General features: G+C 36.4%; 2 protein-coding genes and 1 long non-coding RNA gene across 3 annotated transcripts; 1 reads left to right on the top strand and 2 right to left on the bottom strand.

Annotated features, from left to right (window-relative positions):
- Positions 1-3,829: 3,829 nt before the first annotated feature.
- Positions 3,830-5,666, bottom strand: LOC147288664 (uncharacterized). Its single transcript, XR_015122058.1, has 3 exons — positions 5,452-5,666; positions 4,551-4,641; positions 3,830-3,923 (listed from the first exon to the last, which is right to left on the bottom strand). It is a non-coding gene; the product is annotated as an uncharacterized LOC147288664 (long non-coding RNA).
- Positions 5,667-9,952: 4,286 nt separating this feature from the next.
- Positions 9,953-16,697, top strand: LOC147288663 (sulfatase and phosphatidylinositolglycan class N domain-containing protein). The gene is made up of 18 exons (XM_086240247.1): positions 9,953-10,267; positions 10,355-10,546; positions 10,625-10,780; positions 11,010-11,303; positions 11,416-11,633; positions 11,725-11,799; positions 11,989-12,055; positions 12,691-13,016; positions 13,223-13,456; positions 13,541-13,728; positions 14,013-14,154; positions 14,267-14,375; positions 14,662-14,764; positions 14,884-15,067; positions 15,274-15,372; positions 15,462-15,520; positions 15,862-15,967; positions 16,246-16,697. Exons 1-18 carry the CDS (start codon positions 10,012-10,014, stop codon positions 16,408-16,410), a joined length of 2,973 nt encoding a protein of 990 aa, XP_086096373.1. The 5' UTR covers positions 9,953-10,011; the 3' UTR covers positions 16,411-16,697.
- A 3,127-nt stretch (positions 16,698-19,824) lies between these two features.
- On the bottom strand, positions 19,825-23,340 carry LOC147288662 (uncharacterized). Its single transcript, XM_086241031.1, has 4 exons — positions 23,313-23,340; positions 20,759-23,040; positions 20,614-20,673; positions 19,825-20,526 (listed from the first exon to the last, which is right to left on the bottom strand). Exons 1-4 carry the CDS (start codon positions 23,338-23,340, stop codon positions 20,320-20,322), a joined length of 2,577 nt encoding a protein of 858 aa, XP_086097157.1. The 3' UTR covers positions 19,825-20,319.
- Positions 23,341-23,838: the final 498 nt, after the last annotated feature.

Raw genomic sequence — 23,838 nt, 5'->3', positions numbered from 1 at the left:
AATGGTAAATATAGTTAGAAAACCATGAAGCATGAATTAAATAAATATATCCAAATTGGTTAATGCCAGTTTAAGGACCAATGAGGATAGACATGGTATTTACCTTCAGCTATCTAGCCAAAGTTTGAAAATTCCTTTTACAAACAGCTTTCGCCAGTAGAATATGGCAAATCTGCATTTCAATATGCACAGTCATAACTCGGACGATCTTAGACAAAATTCCATACGGTTCTAAAAAAAGTGGGGTTTTCAGCATGTAAACAAAATAAGTCAATTGGCAGTATGAAGGCATTTAATTACGAGTCTACTGCTTTCTGAAAACATTAAAATGAGCATTCGGGATCATGAGGGTGTTTCCTTAGATGTCCTATGCTGGCAATGTGGGATGAGATGGGCTTAAAAGTCTTTTGGAGGGCCTTAGGGTGGTGGATGAGATGGGCTTCGACAAAGTGGAAATTGAAGGTGATGCTAAGGTAGTGATTGAGTGGATGAGGAGTGGGAGAGGAGGGTGGAAGTATCATAATATTTTGGCTCATATCCGTAGGCTTTTGGAAGGAAAGATTTTTGTTTTTAGGTGGATTAGGAGGAGTGGTAATTATAGGGCTGATTTTTTGGCTAATATTGGAAAAATCATTGGGGGCCAAATGGTCTTTGAAAGTCAAACACAAGTGAACGGTCAATACTGTAAGACAAGGTTTTCGTTTAAAAGCTTTCATGTTTCTCATCTTCACCAAGAGATCAGTTACTGCCATTGAACTTGGACTACTGAACTATATGGTCAAGGTATTGTTTTTCAGTACATTGAATTATCATCATCATCATCAATCACCAGATCATCACAATAATAGCTTCTTGTTCTTCTTATTCTTATACTGTTGTTGTTAATTTATCACTGTCTCTAAAATGACTATTGACACAACTCCAACAGAAATTTAAAAAGGAAGTTCAATAAAACAGTATTGTTTCTTCAAAATTATCTTCTTTTTTAAGAGTCTTTTTAGGTATTTCTATTGGTGAGGTTGACAAAACAAACTTCACATTGAAGGGAGGATGCAAGACAGTGGACAAACTTGGTTCGTCCACACTAACTAGTTATAGAGATTGGAACTTATCAACACCCACCCCCACCCCCCTCCAACACAACAAAAACACACACAAGCTATAGAGAATGGCACAATACAGACAAGATAACAAATTTCCCCAGAGATTCCAGAGTCATACACCAAGAGCAATATGATTTTTCTCAACACTCGTTTGTTGTCGTAATATTTGCTCAATCATTCCACGTTGTACCATTTGCTTAGTTTTCAATTAACGACTTATGATATCCTAAGAAACGACTGGAGATGCCCTAAAGAACGATTTGAGAAACTCAAGGTATGACTTGAGAAACGTCACAACATAACTTGAAATATCACTAGTACAATTTGAAATGCACTTAGGCCATAAACTTTTAAAATCTCTCGAGTTACGAATTGAAATTCTCAAGAAACGACTTGGGATGTCATAATGAACGACTTGAAAAATATTAAAGTATGACTTGGGAACCGTCAAAATATAACTTGGAATGTCACTAAGTACAATTTAAAATACTCCTAGGGTATAAATATTTAAAATCCTTTGAGTTACGAACTGAAATTCTCAAGAAACGACTTGAGATGCCTTAAGGAATGACTTAAGAAACTCTTGGGTATGACTTGGAAACTTTCAAAACATGATTTGGAAAGTCACTAGGTACAATTTGAAATGCACCTAGGTTATAAATTTTTAAAATCCCTCGAGTTACGAACTGACATTCTCAAGGAACGACTTGAGATACCTTAAGGAACGACTTGAGAAACTTTAAAGTATGACTTGAGAAACATCAAAACATAACTTGTAATGTCACTAGATACAATTTGAAATCCAACAAAGGTATAAACATTTAAAATCTCTTGAGTTACGAACTGAAATTTTAAATTAACGACTTGGGATGCCGTAAGAAACAACTGGAGATGCCTTAAGTAACGACTTGAGAAACTCAAGGGTATGACTTGAAAAACATCAAAACATGACTTGAAATGTCACTATGTATAATTTGAAATGCACCTATGCTATAAACTTTTAAAATCCCTCGAGTTACGAACTAAAATTCTCAAGGAACGACTTGGGATGTCCTAAGGAACGACTTGAAAAACTTTAGGGTATGACTTGGGAACCGTCAAAACATGACTTGGAATATCACTAAGTACAATTTGAAATGCTCCTAGGGTATAAACATTTAAAATCCCTCGAGTTACGAACTGAAATTCATAAGGAACAACTTGGGATGACCTAAGGAACGACTTCAAAAACTCTTGGATATGACTTGGGAAACGTCAAAACATGACTTGGAATGTCACTAGGTATAATTTGATATGCACCAAGGGTATAAACATGTAAAATCCCTCAAATTATGAACTGAAATTCTCAAGGAACGACTTCTGATGCCCTAAGGAACGACTTGAGAAACTCTTGGGTATGATTTTGAAATCGTCAAAACATGACTTGGAAAGTCACTAGGTACAATTTGAAATGCACCTACATTATAAACTTTTAAAATCTCTTGCATTATGAAATGAAATTCTAAAAGAACGATTTCAGATGCCTTAAGAAACGACTTCAGATGCCCTAAGGAACGACTTGAGAAACTCTAGGGTATGACTTGAGAAACATCAAAATATGACTTAGAATGTCACTAGGTACAATTTGAATTTCACCAAGGGTATAAACATTTAAAATCCTTCGAGTTACGAACTGAAATTCTCAAGGAACGACTTGGCACTACAAGAAAAATGTCGATAGATATCAGTCGTGGACTGATATCTATTTGGGTAGCCGTCTGATATAGCGCGTCGTGATATCTAATGTATGGTATTTTAGATATCAGTTTTAAACTGATATGTAAACATTGTTTATTATATCATTTTTCTTTTTCAACCTGATATCCTAAATACAAAATGGATATCAAATTTGATATTATTTCTGATATCTATAAAATCCAAGAACCAACAGGATTGGTCAATAGATATCGTATTGGATACTAATATTGACATATAACCCGATATCAATATCAGGTTTGAGGTAGAATACGATATAAAACTATGGTATCAATATCAGGTCTATGGTAGAATCTGATATATACACTTGATATCAATATCAGGTATGAAACATACCCTGATATCTAAACATTGTTTATATATCAAGTCAGAGAAAGAATCTAATATCAAAACGTTATAAAATATAAATTTTTAGTCCAAAACTGATATTGTTTAGTATGTCGGTTTCACAAAAGATAATTGGAATACAGCTTGCTATAAAATTTGGCCAGAAATTTGTGCAGCCATAAAATCTTTCATTCTCATTCCATATATTTCAATAATCACCAATAACAATATTCAAAGTTGCCTACAAATATATACCAAGATAACCATATATTTTTTGTTTTGTAGAGGTCTAAACATACCACCAGCCTAATAACTAAGGCAATATTGCCTAAACCTGCTTGTTAAGACCTTTACAAAACCAAAACAAGTTGTAATTAATGTATCAAACGCTGCCTACATGTACAAAATAGCATGACAGCACCTAGCCTAATTAATCTGTAAATCAGCACTATATCTAGCTAGCTAGTTCTAACTTCAATTCTTCCATCCTTTACAAAATATTCATGGCAGCATGTATGATCTAATTAAAAGCACCAAATCTTCAATCTTCTTCCATGCTTTGAAAAAAATGAGCATGCACGACAATTTTCTTCTATCCACAAAAAAGGCAAAACGTACGCCACCTACCAATTAACTCGTCGGTCTAAAGATAATTGTTCAGAAAATCTCCCCATTCCACCACACCTCATCTATTTGATCTTGTGCGTATCTGCTTCGCTTGGTCTTCATATTGGACCACTGAAAACATCAATGAAACATATATTCTTAAATTTAATCACAAACATCAAACATCAAATTTGTGTGTACTTTTAAGAAAATTGCTTATCCTTACAAAGAGACCACACTATAAGTGGATAAATACACTTACTCGGCATAAATACACTTCAAACACCAAAACTGCCTTAAGTACATTTCAAAACTGGATGAAATGTACTCCAGTCCTCAAAACTACCGAGAGTAAACGGCTTCAAATTGAATCTCCAAAACATTATTTCTAAGATCCCACTTTGTCCACTTTGTGGGAACTAGCACTAGTCTTGAACCTGTACGTACTAACACAGCACAAGAAATACGTATTTCCGGCACAAAGTTGAGAATGGTTTCTGAAAAAGAGTGCACAACAGTTACAAAATAGCACAAGAAAGCATACAATTCAATTGCAGTATTCAGAATACATATGTACACATATAGTGGGATAGAAGTTTTGGGTCAACAGTATTAAGAATACATATGTATAAATAATATAAGCATATTGAACTCATGTAAGCACATGCATGTGGGTATATAGGCCTAATATATGTACAATATACAGTAGGACTAACCAAGTAGATCAGAAATAATGTGACATAATGCAGCTGAACTTACTTTTTTCAATTCCTCTATGTTCTTGCCAGATTTCCTTATTATTGAGCAGATCCGAGCATGCAGCATAGAGCAAGCAAACAACAGTGTTTCCCTGCTCAAATAGTTTTGGAACAGTAGGACATATACAACATTAGTGCATACTTCAATGCATATAGGAAAATTAATTTGAACAAATAAATTTCTTAGAAAACCTTTGCTGATAGCTACAATATGCCGACCTTTGTTAATACATAATAACAACACCCATACAACAAGAATTTCCTCCTTTGGAACCATCAAATTTATTTTTAATTTGTCAATATTTAAAAGGCAAGAGAGGGAGGGAGGGAGGGAGGGAGGGAGAGAGAGAGAGAGAGAGAGATGGCAACAAAAAAAATTTCTCTAGCAGTTTGTTGTGGTAACTAATCAAATAAAGCATCCATAATGCATAAGGCGTGGCATATGATTTGGAAAAATACCTAATCAATTTAGAAGTAATGTTCCTGCAATCTTTCAATTCCTATATGATATGACTATCCTGAAGGGGAGAACACATACCATTTCATTCAAAGCCTATGCAATCGTCATGAAGCAGTCTCCTTTATGATCATACAAACCAAAGAAATTGTAATAATTAACTTATTTTATAACTTTTAAAAGCACTCTCAAGGTTTATATTCTTTTCATAGATATTCTAGATTCATTGCATCTCTTTTCTTTTTACCTTTTCAAAATATTAGTACCCAATAGTCAATTCGGTTATCTAATTTAAATTTTTTAAAAAATAAGCAAATGACAATGGAGAGAAATCATCTAACACAAGATTGACTTAACAAATCAAAAGGTAAAGCCACAACATTGAGAAAGGACAATTCCCTGACACAACGCAAAAAGCATGATACAAAAAGAATGGTCACTTTACCATTGCTTTATCAACAACAAAATTCCCAAGCTATCCTTGTTCAAGATATGGCAACTCCAAGACTCCTGGCAGTTAATTCTAATCCTTGAAATGAAGAGAGTGGCTAAGAGAGCCAAGAACACTCCTATTTACAAATAGTCCATGAAAATTTCAGCAACTTTGGAGCACCAGAAACTTCCTACAAATAAGAAAAAGTATGAACTTAATATTAATAACAAACTGTGGTTAAACATATTTTTGTTTGCAGAAGGAATTAAAAATACATAATCCCTTCCTTACTAAGTAATTAAAGAAAAAAAAAGGATAAAAAGGGTCAGGATGTCTATCTCTTCAGTAGAGGAAGGGATCAGCAACAAAATTACTTGGGAAACCAGCATCAGTAACTGAAGCACAAGTCACAACAGGGTTGGCCACGGGCCAAGCCGCACTCCTGTCCCTCCATGCATTCATCTACACCAAATTCCATCCCATTTTCATAATTCAAATCACCCAAAATCAATAATTTAACAGGTACCCATCTCAGAACAATTAAAAAAAATTCAAAGCCCAAAAAAAAAAAAAAAAATTAAAGAACATACCCAGATAAGAGAAAAATAAATTAATGCTTAAACAACGGCGACGGCCAGAGACCTGGAGTGGAGAGAGGCTGGGGTGCAAAGCAACTGCGACGGCCAGAGAGATGCCGGGGTGCGATGCGACTACAAAGAAGTCGCAACCAAGTCGACAGGTTCAAAGCGGCGAGGTGGCAGCGACGGTGGACCTCTGGACTGAGGAGGGCGAGATGACGGCGAGACAGAGGGGCGAGATGACGATGGACCTCTGGGTTTCTGGCTTTCTGAGAGAATAGAGAGTGAGAGTCTGAGAGAGTGCGATTTTTGGGTGAGGTAGATCGAGAGTGAGGGTCTGGGTTGATTTTAGTAATCGATGGAGGCTGAGAGTCGACGACGAGAGAGGCGACTGAGGGAGACAGAGAGAGGGCAGCGCAAGAGCGTGAGTGTTTCTGTTTTAGGTTTTTGCCTTTTTGGTGAGGTAGATCGAGAGTGAAGGGTCTGGGAGTTTGGCTAAATTGGGGCTAGACCTAGGTTTTTAATTTTTAGTATATTTGTATATGTCTAAGTGTTGGGACTTGGGAGTAGGACAAAAAAATTTAAGTCAGAAAAAATACATTACATATCAGTGTTAGGATAAAAAATTATAAGTATTGTTTTAAGATATCAGTTAACAATTTATACTGATGTCTTTATAAGTTCTTAGAAAAATGAAAATATTATATATCAGTTGAAAAAAACCATGTGATATCTAATAGAGTTTAGAAATCAGCTAAAAAATTATCTGATATTATAAGTTTTATAATATCAGTCATATTCAAATCTGATATAAAATGGGTGATATCTATTGACAATATTCTTGTAGTGTGGGATGCCTTAAGGAACGACTTAAGAAACTCTTTGAGTATGACTTGGGAACCATCAAAACATGACTTGGAAAGTCACTAGGTACAATTTGAAATGCACCTAGGTTATAAACTTTTAAAATCTCTCAAGTTTCGAATTGAAATTCTCAAAATCCCTCAAAGAACGACTTGAGACATCTTAAGGAACGATTTGGGATATCTTAAGGAACGACTTGAGAAACTTTAGGGTATGACTTGGGAAACGTCAAAACATAACTTGTAATGTCACTAGATACAATTTGAAATCCAACAATGGTATAAACATTTAAAATCTCTCGAGTTACGAACTGAAATTTTAAATTAACGACTTGGGATGCCGTAAAAAAAGACTTGAGAAACTCTTTGAGTATGACTTGGGAACCATCAAAACATGACTTGAAAAGTCACTAGGTACAATTTGAAATGCACCTAGGTTATAAACTTTTAAAATCTCTCAAGTTCCGAATTGAAATTCTCAAAATCCCTCAAAGAACGACTTGAGATATCTTAAGGAACGACTTGAGATATCTTAAGGAACGACTTGAGAAACTTTAGGGTATGACTTGGGAAACGTCAAAACATAACTTGTAATGTCACTAAATACAATTTGAAATTCAACAAGGGTATAAACATTTAAAATCTCTCGAGTTACGAACTGAAATTTTAAATTAACGACTTGGGATGCCGTAAGAAAAGACTGGAGATGTCTTAAGTAACGATTTGAGAAATTCAAGGGTATGACTTGAAAAACGTCAAAACATGACTTGAAATGTCACTAGGTACAATTTAAAATGCACCTATGATATAAACTTTTAAAATCTCTCGAGTTACGAACTGAAATTCTCAAGGAACGACTTGAAAAACTCTAGGGTATGATTTGGGAACCGTCAAAACATGACTTGGAATGTCACTAAGTACAATTTAAAATGTTCTTAGGGTATAAACATTTAAATGTCCTTGAGTTACGAACTGAAATTCTTAAGGAACGACTTGGGATGCCTTAAGGAACGACTTGGGATGCCCTAAAGAACGACTTGAGAAACTTTTGGATATGACTTAGAATCTCACTAGGTACAATTTGAAATGCACCAAGGGTATAAACATTTAAAATACCTCAAGATACGAACTGAAATTCTCAAGGAACGACTTGGGATGCCCTAAGGAACGACTTCAGATGCCCTAAGGAACGACTTGAGAAGCTCTAGGGTATGACTTGGGAACCGTCAAAACATGACTTAGAATGTCACTAGGTACAATTTGAAATGCACCAAGGGTATCTTAAAATCTCTCGAATTACGAACTGAAATTCTCAAGGAACGACTTGGGATGCTCTAAGGAACCATTTCAGATGCCCTAAGGAAATACTTGAGAAACTCTTGGGTATGACTTGAGAACCATCAAAACATGACCTTGAAAGTCACTAGGTAAAGTTTGAAATGCACCTAGGTTATAAACTTTTAAAATCCCTTGAGTTACGAACTGAAATTCTCAAGGAACGACTTTAGATGCTCTAAGGAACTACTTCAGATGCCCTAAATAACGATTTGAGAAACTCTTGGGTATGACTTGGAATCTCACTAAGTACAATTTGAAATGCACATAGGTTATAAACTTTTAAAATCTCTCTTGTTACGAACTGAAATTCTCAAGGAACGACTTTAGATGCCCTAAGAAACGATTTCAGAAACTATTGAGTATTACTTGAGAAACGTTAAAACATGACTTAAAATGTCATTAGGTATAATTTGAAATGCACTAAGGGTATAAACATTTAAAATCACTCGAGTTACGAACTGAAATTCTTATGGAATGACTTTGGATGCCCTAAGGAACGACTTCAGATGCCCTAAGGAACGACTTGAGAAACTCTAAAATATGACTTGCGAAACGTCAAAACATGACTTGGAATCTCACTAGGTACAATTTGAAATGCACCAAGGGTATAAACATTTCAAATCCCTCGAGTTACGAACTGAAATTCTTAAAGAACGACTTGAGATGCCTTAAGGAACGACTTCAGATGCCCTAAGGAACGACTTGAGAAACTCTAGGGTATGACTTGAGAACCGTTTAAAGATGACTTAGAATGTCACTAAGTAAAATTTGAAATGAATTTAGGGTATAAACATATATTTAAAATCTCTCGAGTTACGAACTGAAATTCTAAAGGAACGACTTGAGATTCCATAAGGTACGACTTGAGAAAGTTTAGGGCATGACTTTGAAACCGTCCAAACATGAATTGGAATGACACTTGGTACAATTTGAAATGCACAAAAGGTATAAACATTTAAAATCTCTCAAGTTACAAACCGAAATTTGTAAAGAACGACTTTAGGGACCCTAAGTCGTTCCTTAGGGCATGAAATGTTTGAGTAGGGGGTTGATGACATGGAATGTGGTATCACATGCATTATTGGTATTGCTTTCTTGTCCCACTACTGCTTTGCCCTAGCTCTTGACTTTGAATTTTTAGTCTTATTGCTATTAATCCAGCTGTTGTACGTTATACAATGGCCTTCAAACCTATGGTCCTCCTCATTCTCACTCATCTCATCGATCTCCTAATTAGTACAATGGTAATTAAATATATACATATTTCGCACGCATGCACGTGCATTGCATTTATGATTTATTTTCATTTTTCATATGATTAATTTGTTGACATCCTTTATCTTTGAAGGTTTCATCTACTAATGATCACCTTGACGAGAACCTCAAGGCGAAGAAAACTAAGTTAACGTTAACTTTTTATTTTTGTATAATTTTGATGCATGCATGCGATGCAACCAGTCAAAAACTTTAGGTTATTAATGGACTACAAGTCTTGAAATTAAGACTTTGCTATACTTATAAGAATGAGTGGCATGCTGCGACCGCTGCAAATGTGCCCATATTCAGATTATGGGCCTTGGCCCATCATAAATAAAATCTCCCACACCAGAATCCAGGTCCAATAAGTGAATGGGCCCATAATTCTTTCTGAGTAGAGAGTACGAAAATTACAAGAGAGAGAGAGAGAGAGAGAGAGAGAGAGAGAGAGAGAGAGAGAGAGAGAGAAGAGTTGAACGACGTTTTTGAAGATCGCGAAGAAAGGCGACGGAGTGAAGAAAGCGCGCAGAGCAGACATGCGTGGTGGGAAAGAAGGAATATTGGGGGAGAGTGAGGTAGCAGAAGGAAGCAGAAGCAGCAGAGAAAACTTAAAGAGCAGAAGGAAATGGCTGAAGAGGAAAGAGAAATGGCTAGTGGTAGTGGGTGTTGTTCTTCACGCTGTTTATATGCTCAGCATCTTCGACATCTACTTCAAGTCCCCCATTGTTCACGGCATGGATCTCGTCACTCCTCGCTTCTCTGCCCCCGCAAAACGCCTCGTTTTACTCATCTGTACGTCCATCGTTTTCACTCTCAACTTTGCTCTCTCTGTCTTTTGAGTATATTATGCCTTAAACTTCAGAGTTTGTGCTGCTGCAGCTGATGGTCTGCGAGCTGACAAGTTCTTCGAGCCCGATTCCGAAGGGAAATTCAGAGCACCCTTTTTGAGAAGCGTGATCAAAGAGAAGGGTCGCTGGGGAGTTTCCCATGCCCGTCCCCCCACTGAATCAAGGCCTGGACATGTTGCTATTATTGCTGGCTTCTATGAAGATCCCAGTGCTGTCACAAAAGGTTGGTTCTTTTTTCTATTTTCTTCTTGCATACAGACGAAAATGGCTTTATTAAAGATACCCAATTCGATTTTTGCAGGCTGGAAAGCTAATCCTGTTGAATTCGATTCAGTATTTAACCGAAGCCGGCATACTTTCTCTTATGGTAGTCCAGATATAGTTCCAATTTTCTGTAGTGCCTTGCCTCACACCACCTGGAACAGTTATCCTCATGAATTTGAAGACTTTGCTACTGGTTTGCTTTCAGTATTTCAACTCATTCATTCAGTTACAAAATACTATCTCTGTTTTTGTTTTCGATTTGTAAAATTGAGTTGGATTAGTAATTGAGTTCTTTTACTCATAGATTTTAAATATTTAGTAATTACTATTGAAACAACTATTGAACTGATAACACTGCTTTGCACTCTGTTATGGGGTTTTCACTTCATTCAATGCTTTATCAATTATATATGTTAATGCAGATGCTTCCTTTCTGGATGAGTGGTCTTTCGATCAATTTCAAGGTCTTCTGAACAGGTCCAAAGAAGACCCAAAGCTGAGGGAGTTACTTTTACAGGACAATCTTGTCGTATTTTTGCACCTACTTGGCTGTGATTCAAATGGTCATGCACATAGGCCCTATTCGTCCATTTATCTCAATAATGTTGCGGTTGTTGACAGTATTGCGGAAAGGGTTTATAATCTTCTTGAAGATTATTACAAGGACAATCGTACAGCATACATATTTACTGCTGACCATGGAATGCATGACAAAGGTTGGAAGTTCTTGCTAGTTAATTTCTTTTACATGAGAATTCTTCCAGTCATTTCTTTGTGCTGGGTTTTTTTCCTCACAATCATTCATACGTGTTACTATTTTACTGATAGGAAGCCATGGAGATGGACATCCTTCAAACACTGATACTCCCCTTGTTGTTTGGGGAGCAGGTGTTAAACATCCCAAGCCAGTCTCCAGCAGCAACCATTCTGACTGTGGTTTTCGTTTTATTGATGATCATTTGCATGACACACCAACACCTACAGAATGGGGCCTTCATGGCATTGAAAGGGTGGATGTTAATCAAGCTGATATTGCACCTCTCATGGTTGTACAATTTATTTTCCTGTTATTTTTTTTTTCCTTAAAACTACTCTCAAGTTTTATCACTCTTATACTCTGATTGACTTCTCTGGCAGTCAACTCTTCTTGGTTTGCCATGTCCTGTAAACTCAGTTGGAAGTTTACCCCTTCATTACATAGACATGAAAAAGGTATAGTCCACCAGTTTGATGGAAGACTTTTTTGTATTTGTTGTAAAGGATAAAATATGTTATATCTTATATGTTTGCCAACGTAATGTTAATATCATACATTTCAGTGTCCTACTGGTAATTGGTTGGTCCAACAAGATTATAAATAAGCAGACGACTGCGATATTTTCTTTTTGTTTCGTTGTCCAGGCAGAAGAAGTTGAAGCTGTGCTAGCCAACACAAAGCAAGTTCTCAACCAGTTTCTTCGGAAATCGCGTATCCTTTTCTTATAAGTTCATATACATTAGTGATATAGATCGCAACAAGGTGTTGCTTTCTTGAAGCTCTGACCATAGCATATGTAGTTTGATTCTAGCCTAAATGATTATCGATTTTTTTTTTTTAACTGAAGTTTTTGTCTAATTTTTTGATTATCTCTTGCAAGAAAAAGGCATCATGCATGGTATTTGTGTTTTCTGAATTTTGATCAGTGAACAATATTCAAGTGCCACTTTGAACTGTTAAAAATCTTAAGAGACTTTAAGATCTCTTTATGTTCATATACATTAGTGATATAGATCGCAACAAGGTGTTGCTTTCTTGGAGCTCTGACCATAGCATTTGTAGTTTGATTCTAGCCTAAATGATTATCGATTTTTTTTTTTTTAACTGAAGTTTTTCTCTAATTTTTTGATTATCTCTTGAAAGAAAAAGGCATCTTGCATGGTGTTTATGTTTTCTGAATTTTGATCAGTGAACAATATTCAAGTGCCACTTTGAACTGTTAAAAATCTTAAGAGACTTTAAGATCTCTTTATCATTTACTGTATCTGATTCCACTAAAGATTTTTGGAAGGGAAAGGAGGTGTGGTCTTGATTTTTATTAATGTTGGATTTCTTGACAAAAGTAGAAACAAAGCAGTCAAATTCATTTTATTTCAAGCCTTTCAAACCACTGGGCCAATATTCCTCCCTCTTGGATCAGATTGAGGATCTAATATCTAGTGAAGACTATGAAGCTGCAAGGAAGCTATCTGAAAATCTCCGAGACTTGGCACTGCAAGGACTTCACTATTTTCAAACTTACGATTGGCTGATGCTCATGACTATTATTATTCTTGGGTATATTGGTTGGATGACCTATATTGTTCTCCATGTGCTGCAATCTTATACTTCATTGGCAGGGGATATATTTAGAAAGGAGCAAGCAGATCACCGGATGGATAATTCCAGAAAAGTAATTTTGTGTAAGCTTGACCTCTTGTAAGCTGTAACAATGGATATTAAATTGAAGGAAGGATTTCCAAGAAACAAAGATGTTTTTTTTTTTTTTTTTAAAGAATCTAAAGACGTTTTGGAATAAATGAAATTTGAACGTGTATAAATTTTTCATTCTCTAAGTATGCAAGTAACTCACAAATCTCTTTTTATTTTTTATTATAGGTACAACTTTGTGGATGCCTGTTGCTGGGACTGTTTAGTACTGTACTGTTTCTGGAGCATTCTCCTCCTCTTTACCATGCATACACAACAATGACAGTATTTTTGTGGACACAAATATTAAGTGAATATCAGTTCATCAAAGCATTATGGAAGCAGTTATATGGAAGAAGAACCGATTATTTTGCTAAAATTCTAGCCACTTCTGCTGTCTCAGTATTCATTCTTGAAATGCTGGTACTGAAATCGAAATTACAAATTATCCTGCTGCAAGTCATGGTAGAATGGTTCTCTAAAAGCATAATTTGGTAATTTCTGCAGGTATTCAGCTTCTCTGAGAGGAAGCTCTACACTTGGTGTTTCCTGGTTTCCGGGGTCATAGCCTTTCTTTATCTCTTTAAGTCAATTCCATGGAGATCTGGGATACCATTCTATGTTTGTGCTGCATGTTGGTTCTTGTCTGTATTTACTTTGATGCCAGCAGAAATTCCCGATAATAATAATCTAGTGTAAGTCATCTTTTCTTTAATGCGTCCCTATGGGTGTGTGTGTGCGCACGTCCATGTTTATGGGTGTTAATTTTACAAACAGTTACAGAAATTTTATCGAAAATAACTTAAGGGTTGTTAACACAATCTCGAATTCAAACATTGTCTTTCTTGTACTCACATTAGTTATGGGAAACCTGGGCACAGTTAAAACAATATATTGTCTATCTTCTTTTTTGTGTCTATTAGTAACATTTGGGTTGGTGTTCAAATGATGTGTGTTTTGTGACAAATCATGTTTGCAGAATTGGGAGCGGAGTTATGATTATTTTGATAGGAGTGGCTGCTAGGTTGCTAGATCTGCGTACTGGAGGAAACAAGTATTGGCTAAGTATCTGTAATCATGACAGAAAGAAACCCAAATTACCCATGCTCTTTCAATTACAGGTGCTTAACCTGTTGCTGTCCTCTGTTTGTATGGATGCTTAATGCATAATGTAGCTTAACAGATCTGAAGATAAATTTTATTTTTGTGTTTTTTTTAATATTTGTGAATTAGGCTCTTTTGGTTGGATTATCGTCTGCGATGGTGTCAGTATCAACCTCTCATCGGACGCAGAAGCAAGAACTGCTTGGTTTGCACCAGATTATAAATTGGTCCATTGCTGGTATGCTTTCGGACTCTTCCCATTTAGGTTAATATATTTATACTGCTATTCAGGATTTCCAATAAGTCTGACTTCTACTTTTTTTCTTTTTTAATCTTTAATCTTTAATCTTTTAATCTTTTTTAAGTTCTCAAAAGATAGTTGTTCTTTTACGCTCTATGTGATACCAATCTTTATGGTTCTCTTTACAATTGGTATACCAGTGGATAGTTATTTAGTGCCTGAAAATTTAGAACTGCAAATTACATGTCGATTAATTTTCATCTATTAATTTGTCTTGTCATAGGTTTTTCGATGGTACTTCCATTATTTTCAGCAAATGGTCTCTTGTCCCGGCTTACTTCCATATTTCTCGGTTTTGCGCCCACATTCCTTCTATTATCTATTGGGTACAGGCCATTTATATGCTAATTGTCATGCTAGTCTTCATTTAACAGCTTTGTGAATGTGCAGAATGTTAGGATAATTTTTTTTTTAATCTATTTGTTTATTGTCAATACTTATGCAGATATGAAGCAGTCTTTTATGGTGCTCTTTCTCTTGTGCTCATGGCTTGGGTACTATTTGAAAACACACTTATTTACTCGAGTAAGGTGAAAAGGTTGTCAAGTTCCTTTAACAATATGGAGGATAATATCATACTTGATGGTAGATACTTGCAGCTGTCTGATGTGAGAATTCCTTTAATCTTTGTAAGTTTCTTTTCTTTATTATACTTCCTTAATATTTCTTCATCTATTTTGAACTTTTTGCAACTTTGCATTCTCAAATATTCAGCTTCATCACTGATCACGATTGTTAATCTGTTATATAAATTGAATGATTTACATTGCTCAGTCTTTTTAATAATTTAACTGGTAATGAGATAGTTATTATCTAATGGATTTTGTGTTTTTAGATGGTTTTATTTAATGTTGCCTTCTTTGGAACGGGAAATTTTGCAAGTATTGCAAGTTTCGAGATTTCATCTGTCTATCGATTCATTACTATCTTCAGCGTAAGTGAAGGTTGAACTTTCCTAGACAATTATAAGATTATTTGCCAGAATTCTGCTACTTATCTGATATGATTTGCTTTTAATTGCAGCCGTTTCTCATGGCAGCCTTACTTATCTTCAAGTTACTCATTCCATTCTTGCTTGTCATGTAAGTACGGCTGCAATTTTATGTGATAGGTGGTTACAAGCTGATTAAAATATACATCATTCTTCTTTCTGAAACTATGTTTGCGATTAATTATGGCATGAAAAAATGCAATTTTACTAGCATGTAGAGGCATCTCTCTCTCTCTCTCTCTCTCTCTCTCTCTCTTAAGCCATAAGAAATGTGAGCAAGGTATTATTGTTAGGGTTGTAATAATTTTAGTTATGTTTACTTATGGTGATTTAATGTTTCTTTATTCTTTCTGAGGAAGGTAAATTCAAAATTGGTCTTCTATAAATGGAAATTTGTGGTTCTCATACTATCTGTGTTGGACCGAAATGCAGATGTGTATTCAGTGCAATAACAAAACTTAACCGACTTCCGCGGCTGGGATGCTATTTTCTCGTCATATTTTTCTCGGATATAATGACTATACATTTCTTCTTCCTGGTATGGTTACTATATTATTCAGATGAAATTATGTTGACTTAATGTTAACTTTGTGTCATCGGTCTTCAGTTCCTTACACATGAAATTTCATTGCATTTTGCTAGAATTACCTTAACAAAGTCATGTTTAAATGATAGGTCTTAGTTAGAAATGTCTGATCCACACTGCATGCTGCTTTTACTATACATACTAGATGTGCATGGATTGACGCTTCTTATTATATACGCATCAGATCAATGTGTTCTGGCAAACCTACTGACCATTTTGATGGATGTCAGGTTCGGAATACAGGAAGTTGGATGGAAATTGGTAACAGCATCAGCCATTTTGGAATCATGAGTGCTCAAGTTGTCTTTGTGCTGTTGCTTTTTGCCCTCACAAATATATACACGAAAGATATCTACGTTGGTTCGGTGGACCGGTCCACCCGGAAAGCAATGTAAGTTATGTCAAATTGGGATATTGGGCATCAAAATAAATCCCCAATTCCCTGGAAGGTGAGCTTTAACGATGTTATGGCACCTCTGACGGATCTAAGAGCAGCTTCCCATTGTCTAATTTTGCCGTTTCTTCCTACCATTACTGATTGCTTGTATATGAGAGATTCAGAGCAATGGGATTTTCCTAGTGTTCCCCAAAGATTGTACAAGTTTAGATTGAAATTTTGGCACGCTTCTTACACAGCTTGATTCATTAATCCATTTTTACCAGCTATCCTGTTTACAGATCATTAGTCAATGTGTAATTAAATTTGCAAGCTGGGGTCTTCAGTTCTCAACCCAATACAATATAAAATAAAAATAAGATATATACACTCTGCTTTGGCTGTCTGAAATTTGACTGATTATAGAGTTAATTTTAGTTTGTACCCCTCAAAGTGTATAACAAATTTTGACCATCAAGTATTTACCATTTAGGCATTTACAGACCTTATCGTCAAATTAAGGCTCAAGTGCATTTATATCCACTAATTATATGATATATTTTAAATTGGTCTACGAATTATAAAATATTTTAAATTTTTTTATTAACTATAGGGTTCATTTCAAGTTGATCTACGAATTATAAAATATTTCAAATTTCCTCATTAACTATTGGGTTCATTTCAAGTTGGTCCACGAACTAATAAAAAACATATAGAATGATAGTCAAAATTAGGTTGACAAAAACAATCGAATCGAACTGGATTATTTATATTTATTTTTTTATTTATTATATAAACGTTCTATATTTTGAATAAAAAAGGTATAAGGTGTTTTTGGAACCCATGACTACTTGGGGAGAATAAAAGTGTGAATTCTCACTACATCATTTAGTCACTTATGATATTTAAGTACATGCAATATATTTATAGACATACTGATACTTAAAATATAATAATTTATAAAATTATAATTGGTATTCTACACCATAACCTTATACACTAAACCATAAAGTCTAAAAGCTTATACCTTAAAAATTAACCATATACTCTAATAATTTTAGTATATAAATTATAAATTATAGTTTTGGACTTTTAGTAATATGTTTACAATATAGAAACTATAAATTATATAAAATATAAACTAGTAAAATTTTTATACTTTTTGCAATGATAATATTTAAATAGAGATCTAAAATAATATCTTACAAAAAAAGAATAATATATAAAATATATTTAATTTTATAAATTATTATATTTCAAGTATAATATGCCTATAAATATATTGCATGTACTTGAATTTCATAAGTGGTTAAGTGGTGTAGTGAGAATTCATACTTTGACTCTCCTTACAAGGTTATGGGTTCAAACTCCAACATATGCAAAAAACACTTTGCATCTTTTTTATTCAATATATATAACTTTTATATAATATAAAATATATAAACATATAAAAATAATCCGGTTCGGTTCGGTTTTTTTGTCAACCTGATTTTGTCTATTAGTCTGTATATTTTTTGTTAGTCTGTGGATCAATTTGAAATGAACCCTATAGTTAATAGAGAAATTTGAAATGTTTTATAGTTCGTGGACCAACTTGAATGAATTCTATAGTTAATGGAAAATTTTGAAATATTTTATAATTTATGGACCAATTTGAAATGAACCATATAGTTGGTGATTGTAAATGTACTTTCGCCTCAAATTAATTACCTATCCATTTTTTTTAAAGAAAGATTATTGCGGAAAACAAAAAAGAAAAGAAAGGAAAAGAGAACCATATAGTATTTCTGGTCGCTGATGTGAGAAAAGATAAAAAATAGGCTTATTATGATTTTTGCCCCCTGAACTATGATTCCATTCCTAATGTGCCCCCTGACTTATTAATTTTATCAATTTACCCCCTAACAGTTACAACGTTAGTCTAATGTACCCCTTCGTCCAATTTCCGTCTCAACTTCCGTCTATTTTGCTGATGTGGCAGGGTATATTGGTCATTTCGACCTCCCTGGACCATTCAGCATCCCATTTTTTCCACCTAGACAGCCCCCAAATGCCACATACCCACATGTGGGACCCACCCGATGCCAGCTCAGCTGGCCCTCTTTATCTCCTCAAATCCCCATCTCTTTATCTCAGCTCGAGCTTACCTCTCTCCCTCATCAATTTTCTCTTCTCTTCAAAATGAGTCGAAGCAGCAGCCATCGAAGCTACCAGAGCAGGACGCACAACGAAGATGCTGATGGTGAATCATCACTGCGCTGCCACTGTGGATTGGTTGCACGAATATCCACCTCCTGGACAGATTTGAATCCAGGGAGGAGGTTTCATGGGTGTCCAAAGTGGAGTGGGGTGAGATTTATGGGTTGATTCTGGTTCATGGTTTATGTTTAATAATTTAGTTAGAGATAATAATGGTTGGGTTTGCAGAAAAACAACACGGGTTGTGGTTTTTTCGTGTGGCTGGATCCAAAGATGTGCGATCGTTCAAGGGATGTGATCAATGGGCTGCGGAGAAGGCTTAATGGTATTGAGGGTCCTAGAGTAATGGTTGAAAGAGAGAATGCTAGAGAAAAGCGCTTGTGGGTTGCCCTGGTTGTGTCCTGGGCAATTTTCTTGGCTATTATGCTATTAAGGGCATAAGTATGGAAAATATCCAACTGGGTTTGTAATGAAATGGACAATGTATGGTTGTCTCCTGGGGAATTTTGTTGGTTATTATGCTATTAAGGGTGTAAGAATTATTTATATCAATGCAGTAATTTACATTCCGTAATGTAACAGTTGACATCTCATATGGCAATTACGAAGCAGTCAAATGTCAATTGGAAATCAAATGCCAATTGGAAATCAAACTGCAGTTCAGATTACGTATGGAAAATATCCAACTGGGTTTGTAATGAAATTGACAATGTATGGTTGTCTCCTGGGGAATTTTGTTGGTTATTATGCTATTAAGGGTGTAAGAATTATTTATATCAATGCAGTAATTTACATTCCGTAATGTAACAGTTGACATCTCATATGGCAATTACTAAGCAGTCAAATGTCAATTGGAAATCAAATGCCAATTGGAAATCAAACTGCAGTTCAGATTACTTACTGTGCGGAAATCAAACTGCAGTTCAGATTACTTACTGTAACAAAGGGCATCAGTATGAGAAATTGTGATTGTAATGAAATTGACAATGTATATATTATTTAGATTTTCTTTCCATATTATGCAATGAATTTGATTAGGAATGGTATGAAAACGACATGAATATGATTATGAATAGTATGAAAAACTAAGGTGAATTGGCATGGGTTTGGACAGTAAATTGACATGAATTAATGGTTGATCCTATTTGAAATAAATTGACATAGATTTTCTGTGAAAATAAATTGACATGAATTTTGCAGTAATATGACATTATATATTGCAACCCCTGCATACCCTGCATACAATCATCCGAAAAGCAACACAAGCCTTCCAAGGTTCACAAAATGTGCCTAAAACCAAACATCCAAACATCTACACCTGCTTACAAAGTACACAAAACATGGCAATATGCAAGTTTTACAAAATGTGCCTAAAACCAACACAAGACATCCAAACATCTACACCTGCTTACAAAGTACACAAAACATGGCAATATGCAAGTTTTACAAAATGAGCCTAAAACCAACATCATCTTGACAATTGTCTGCCACCCATATCAAAGTTCTCAAAAAATGACTGGTTGTCTTAACATCATCAATCCAACCATCCAAATGTGGCCCTCTGCAAGTTCAAACACTTCTCCCTGAATAGCTGGTTTGCAGTCTTGGGCTTCTTATTCTTGCCCTTCTTGGTGCCAGGTTGGGCTTGCTGAGGCTGGGGGTCTCCATAAGGTTGGGCTTGTTGTTGGGGGTCTCCACAAGATTGGGATGGCTGAGGCTGGGATGGACCTTAAGTGGCTTGCTGAGATGGACCTTCAAAGTTGTCATATTCATATGGACCCTCAAAGTTGTCCTGCTGAGATGGCCCTTCTTTTTGGACATTATTTGAAGGCCCTTCACCCTCCTGATGGCTCATATGTGATACACATCTTGCCTTCCTCAATGGATTTGTTCTCTTTGATGGTCCCTCTCCATTGTTTTGGGTCTGTCTATTGAACTACATGAAACATACAAAAAAAACAGCCAAAGTTAAATGCTAAAGTGTCAAGTAACAGGACAACACTAAAGGGGCAAGTCCACTCACTGGTAGTTTGGTGGGCCTGCGTGCACTTCCATCTGTAGTGGTCCTTGCACTCTTAGCAGCCTGCATGTACACATGATAAAATGAGAACCAAAGCCCAACAATAGATTGCATATACATATGAAAAAATGAGAAGGCCATTATTTACCTGCTTTTTGCCCCGAGTCCCAACACTTGCTTTACAACTCCTAACATTATGCCCAATCTCTCCACAATTACCACACTTTGTGTGGAAGTTAAACTTTTGCAGCTTGTGAGCTTGACTTGGCCTTTTGGGGCTTTCATTTGGTGCTTTAACCCTTGACTTTTTAGGTCTACCTGGCTGCTTGTGGTAAAGTGGTGGTAGCATTGGGGCTTTTCCAGTCTTTTTCCACTGATCACTACTTGGCATTGGCTCAATCAGCTCCCTGTAGGTTCTTATGTAAGCATCTTTCTTGTAACAATTGTCCACATACTGAAGGGGATCCCCATTTAAGTAGCTTATAGCTGAGCAAGCATGAACACATGGCAGCCCACTTAGGTCCCAAGCTTTACATGAACAAGTATGCTGGACCAAATCAACCACAAAGCTCCTGTTGCCACCATGCTGGATAACCTGGTATTTGTGCTTGTCTGCTGGTCTTGGAATGCACCACCTTGCCTCATCTCTAATGTCATTCAATTTCTTAACCACCCTAGGACCTACCTCATGATGCCACCTCTCAACACCTGCCCTTCTAGTGGCTGTTAACAACATCAAGTACATTCTAATCCTTTCCAACAAAGTCAGAATGGGCTTATCTCTAGCCTCCAATATAGCCATGTTGAAGGCCTCACAGTAGTTGTTAAGCATCTTTTCACACTTGAATTGGGTACTGTAATGAGAAAGAGCCCAATTCTTAGGATCCTTTTCATGCAACCACTTAAAAGCAGCCTCATCCAATTCAAGCATCTTCTTCATTTCAGCATCAAACCACTCCAGTGTGGTGGCCCTTGCTATTTTCTCCATTTGCTTCTTCAATGCCAAACCTTTGTGCTTTTGACTGAAATTAGCATATAAATGCTTAAGGCAATGTCTATGCTCTGACTCGGGGTACTGATCCTTGATGGCATCTATAAGTCCCTTCTGCTTGTCACTTAAAAATGCCCAATGATGCGAATTTTCAATGTGCAAGTCACCCCCCAGCAGCTCCAGAAACCAGTACCATGTCTCATAATTCTCCACCTCAACCACAGCATATGCTATTGGGTACATGCCATTGTTGGCATCTATCCCAACAGCACTTAGAATCTGTCCAGGATGAGGTCCTTTGATGTGACACCCATCCAGCCCAACTACTTGCCTACATCCCTCTAAAAAACCTCTCTTCAAGGCACCAAGACAAATGTACACCCTCTGGAACCTAATAGCATCTTGCTCACCACCAGATGTCTTCAATATCACTGTGCTTCCCCTATTTCTCCTCAACAACTCAGCACAATAGTCCCACATTTGTCCATATTGTTGCATATATGTTCCCTCAAGTAACACAGTGGCCTTAGCCTTTGCTCTGTAGATCAATGAGGCTTGTGCATTTATCCCTGTCTCATTTAGGACCTGTTCCTTGAAAGAATTCAGCTCCCATCTCGGGTTGTAAGCAAGTTGAGTCATATACCTCTTTGCAAGCCAATCTGCAGTGAGATGCTTGCTCATTGTTTCCTTATTGCAAACATGATTGCCCACCAAGGTCTTCACATACAACTCAGAACTACCATTCTGTGAGGATGCAAACACAACAAACCCACACTTCTTCTTACAAACTGCCCTTACTGCATTTTTATCATTTTTCACAAAATCAATTTGTCTACCACATTTCAGTGAGAACTCTTTAACAGCCCTTCTAAACAAATTAGCAGTGGCAAACTTGTCTCCCAACTTAAAATGAGGGTCCTTTAGGTCTACATCCTCATTGAATTCATGAAACTTGGGCAGTCTCCTCTTTGGTCTTTTAACTGCAGTGCCCTGCTGAGGAAGATCTTCATCTGATGAGTTGTCTGGTGTCCTCACCTCATCATCAATTTCCTCATCCGAAACCACATTATCATCCAATTCAGCATTAGGGTCTCTGTCATCAGCAGTGGGGTCTATGTATCCCTCAAATAGCCTATCATCATCCCTCACTAGCCTAATCTCTTCATCACTAACCCCATAAAATTCATCCTCAAACAAAGGATCAGCTGCATCATCTTCCTTATCATCTTCAGACTCACCCTCCTCAGCATTAGCATCTTCATCTTCAGACTCACCCTCCTCAGCATTATCATCTTCATCTTCAGGCTCACTCTCCTCAGCATTATAATCTTCAGACTCACCATCATCTGCATTATCATCTTCAGACTCACTTTCCACCTCAATCACATTCTCCCTTTCGCCATCAGCAGGTTCCACCACCCTCCTCTTAGTTTTTTTCACTGCAAGTATGTTTAATGAAATTTATTAGGTGTAAGTGTGTAACAACCCTTGGCAGCATGTAAGTGTGTAACAACCCTTGGCAGCATATATTAAGTTTTTTTCACTGCAAGTATGTTCCACCACCCTCCTCATTTATGCACTAAAAGACACGACACCAACCAATCTAAAACCATAAAGTTGCAACACCAGGTAAAAGACAAATTTTGTTTCCAATATTGAATGGTAGATAACAACCCCCAATTAAACCCCCAACCCACTATTACACAAGTACACGACACCACACCAACCATGGACCACATTCGTTGAAAACTGGGGTCTAAAGCAATAAACAATTCCTAACACTTCCAAAAGTTCAAAAAAGCTTTAAAATGCAAAGAATCTTGCACATGGCACACCACTCATCGATACACAATAAAACAAACCAAACAGTTCCAAAAGTTCCAAAAGTCGAAAACCCTAACAGTTCCAAAAGTTCAAAAAAACTTACTTTTGTCTGGCAAACGAATCTTCAGACCTCACTTCACCAAATCACCTCAAAATCCCACAGAGAATCTCGGCTTCACTTCTGAAGAAAGGAGGCGATGGGCGATGCGATGATGGAACCCTAATTGCAGAGAATCTTCTGAAAACGGAGGGGATGCGATGAGTTGTTTGATGGAGATCGATCCAGTTGACCCAATAAGACTGGGTCCCTACGTGAGCTGAGCTGGCATCGGGTGGGTCCCACATGTGGGTATGTGGCATTTGGGGGCTGTCTAGGTGGAAAAAATGGGATGCTGAATGGTCCAGGGAGGTCG

The sequence above is a fragment of the Dryas octopetala genome, chromosome 4 (assembly GCF_963921425.1).
Source record: "Dryas octopetala chromosome 4, drDryOcto1.1, whole genome shotgun sequence".
NCBI lineage: Eukaryota > Viridiplantae > Streptophyta > Magnoliopsida > Rosales > Rosaceae > Dryas > Dryas octopetala.
Note: the sequence above shows the minus strand (reverse complement) of the source record. Positions and strands in the feature narration are given on the sequence as shown.

What these genes read in the sequence shown, in the direction of transcription:
- LOC147288663 (XM_086240247.1), top strand. Translation starts at nt 10,012, where the DNA reads ATGCGTGGTGGGAAAGAAGGAATATTGGGGGAGAGTGAGGTAGCAGAA. An exon ending in CCATGGAATGCATGACAAAG is followed by an intron (nt 11,304 to 11,415) that starts GTTGGAAGTTCT and finishes TTTTACTGATAG; the next exon opens with GAAGCCATGGAGATGGACAT. An exon ending in TATAAATTGGTCCATTGCTG is followed by an intron (nt 14,376 to 14,661) that starts GTATGCTTTCGG and finishes GTCTTGTCATAG; the next exon opens with GTTTTTCGATGGTACTTCCA.
- LOC147288662 (XM_086241031.1), bottom strand. Translation starts at nt 23,340, where the DNA reads ATGTGGTCCATGGTTGGTGTGGTGTCGT. An exon ending in CATGGTTGGTGTGGTGTCGT is followed by an intron (nt 23,041 to 23,312) that starts GTACTTGTGTAA and finishes ACATACTTGCAG; the next exon opens with TGAAAAAAACTAAGAGGAGG. An exon ending in GGACTCGGGGCAAAAAGCAG is followed by an intron (nt 20,674 to 20,758) that starts GTAAATAATGGC and finishes GTGTACATGCAG; the next exon opens with GCTGCTAAGAGTGCAAGGAC.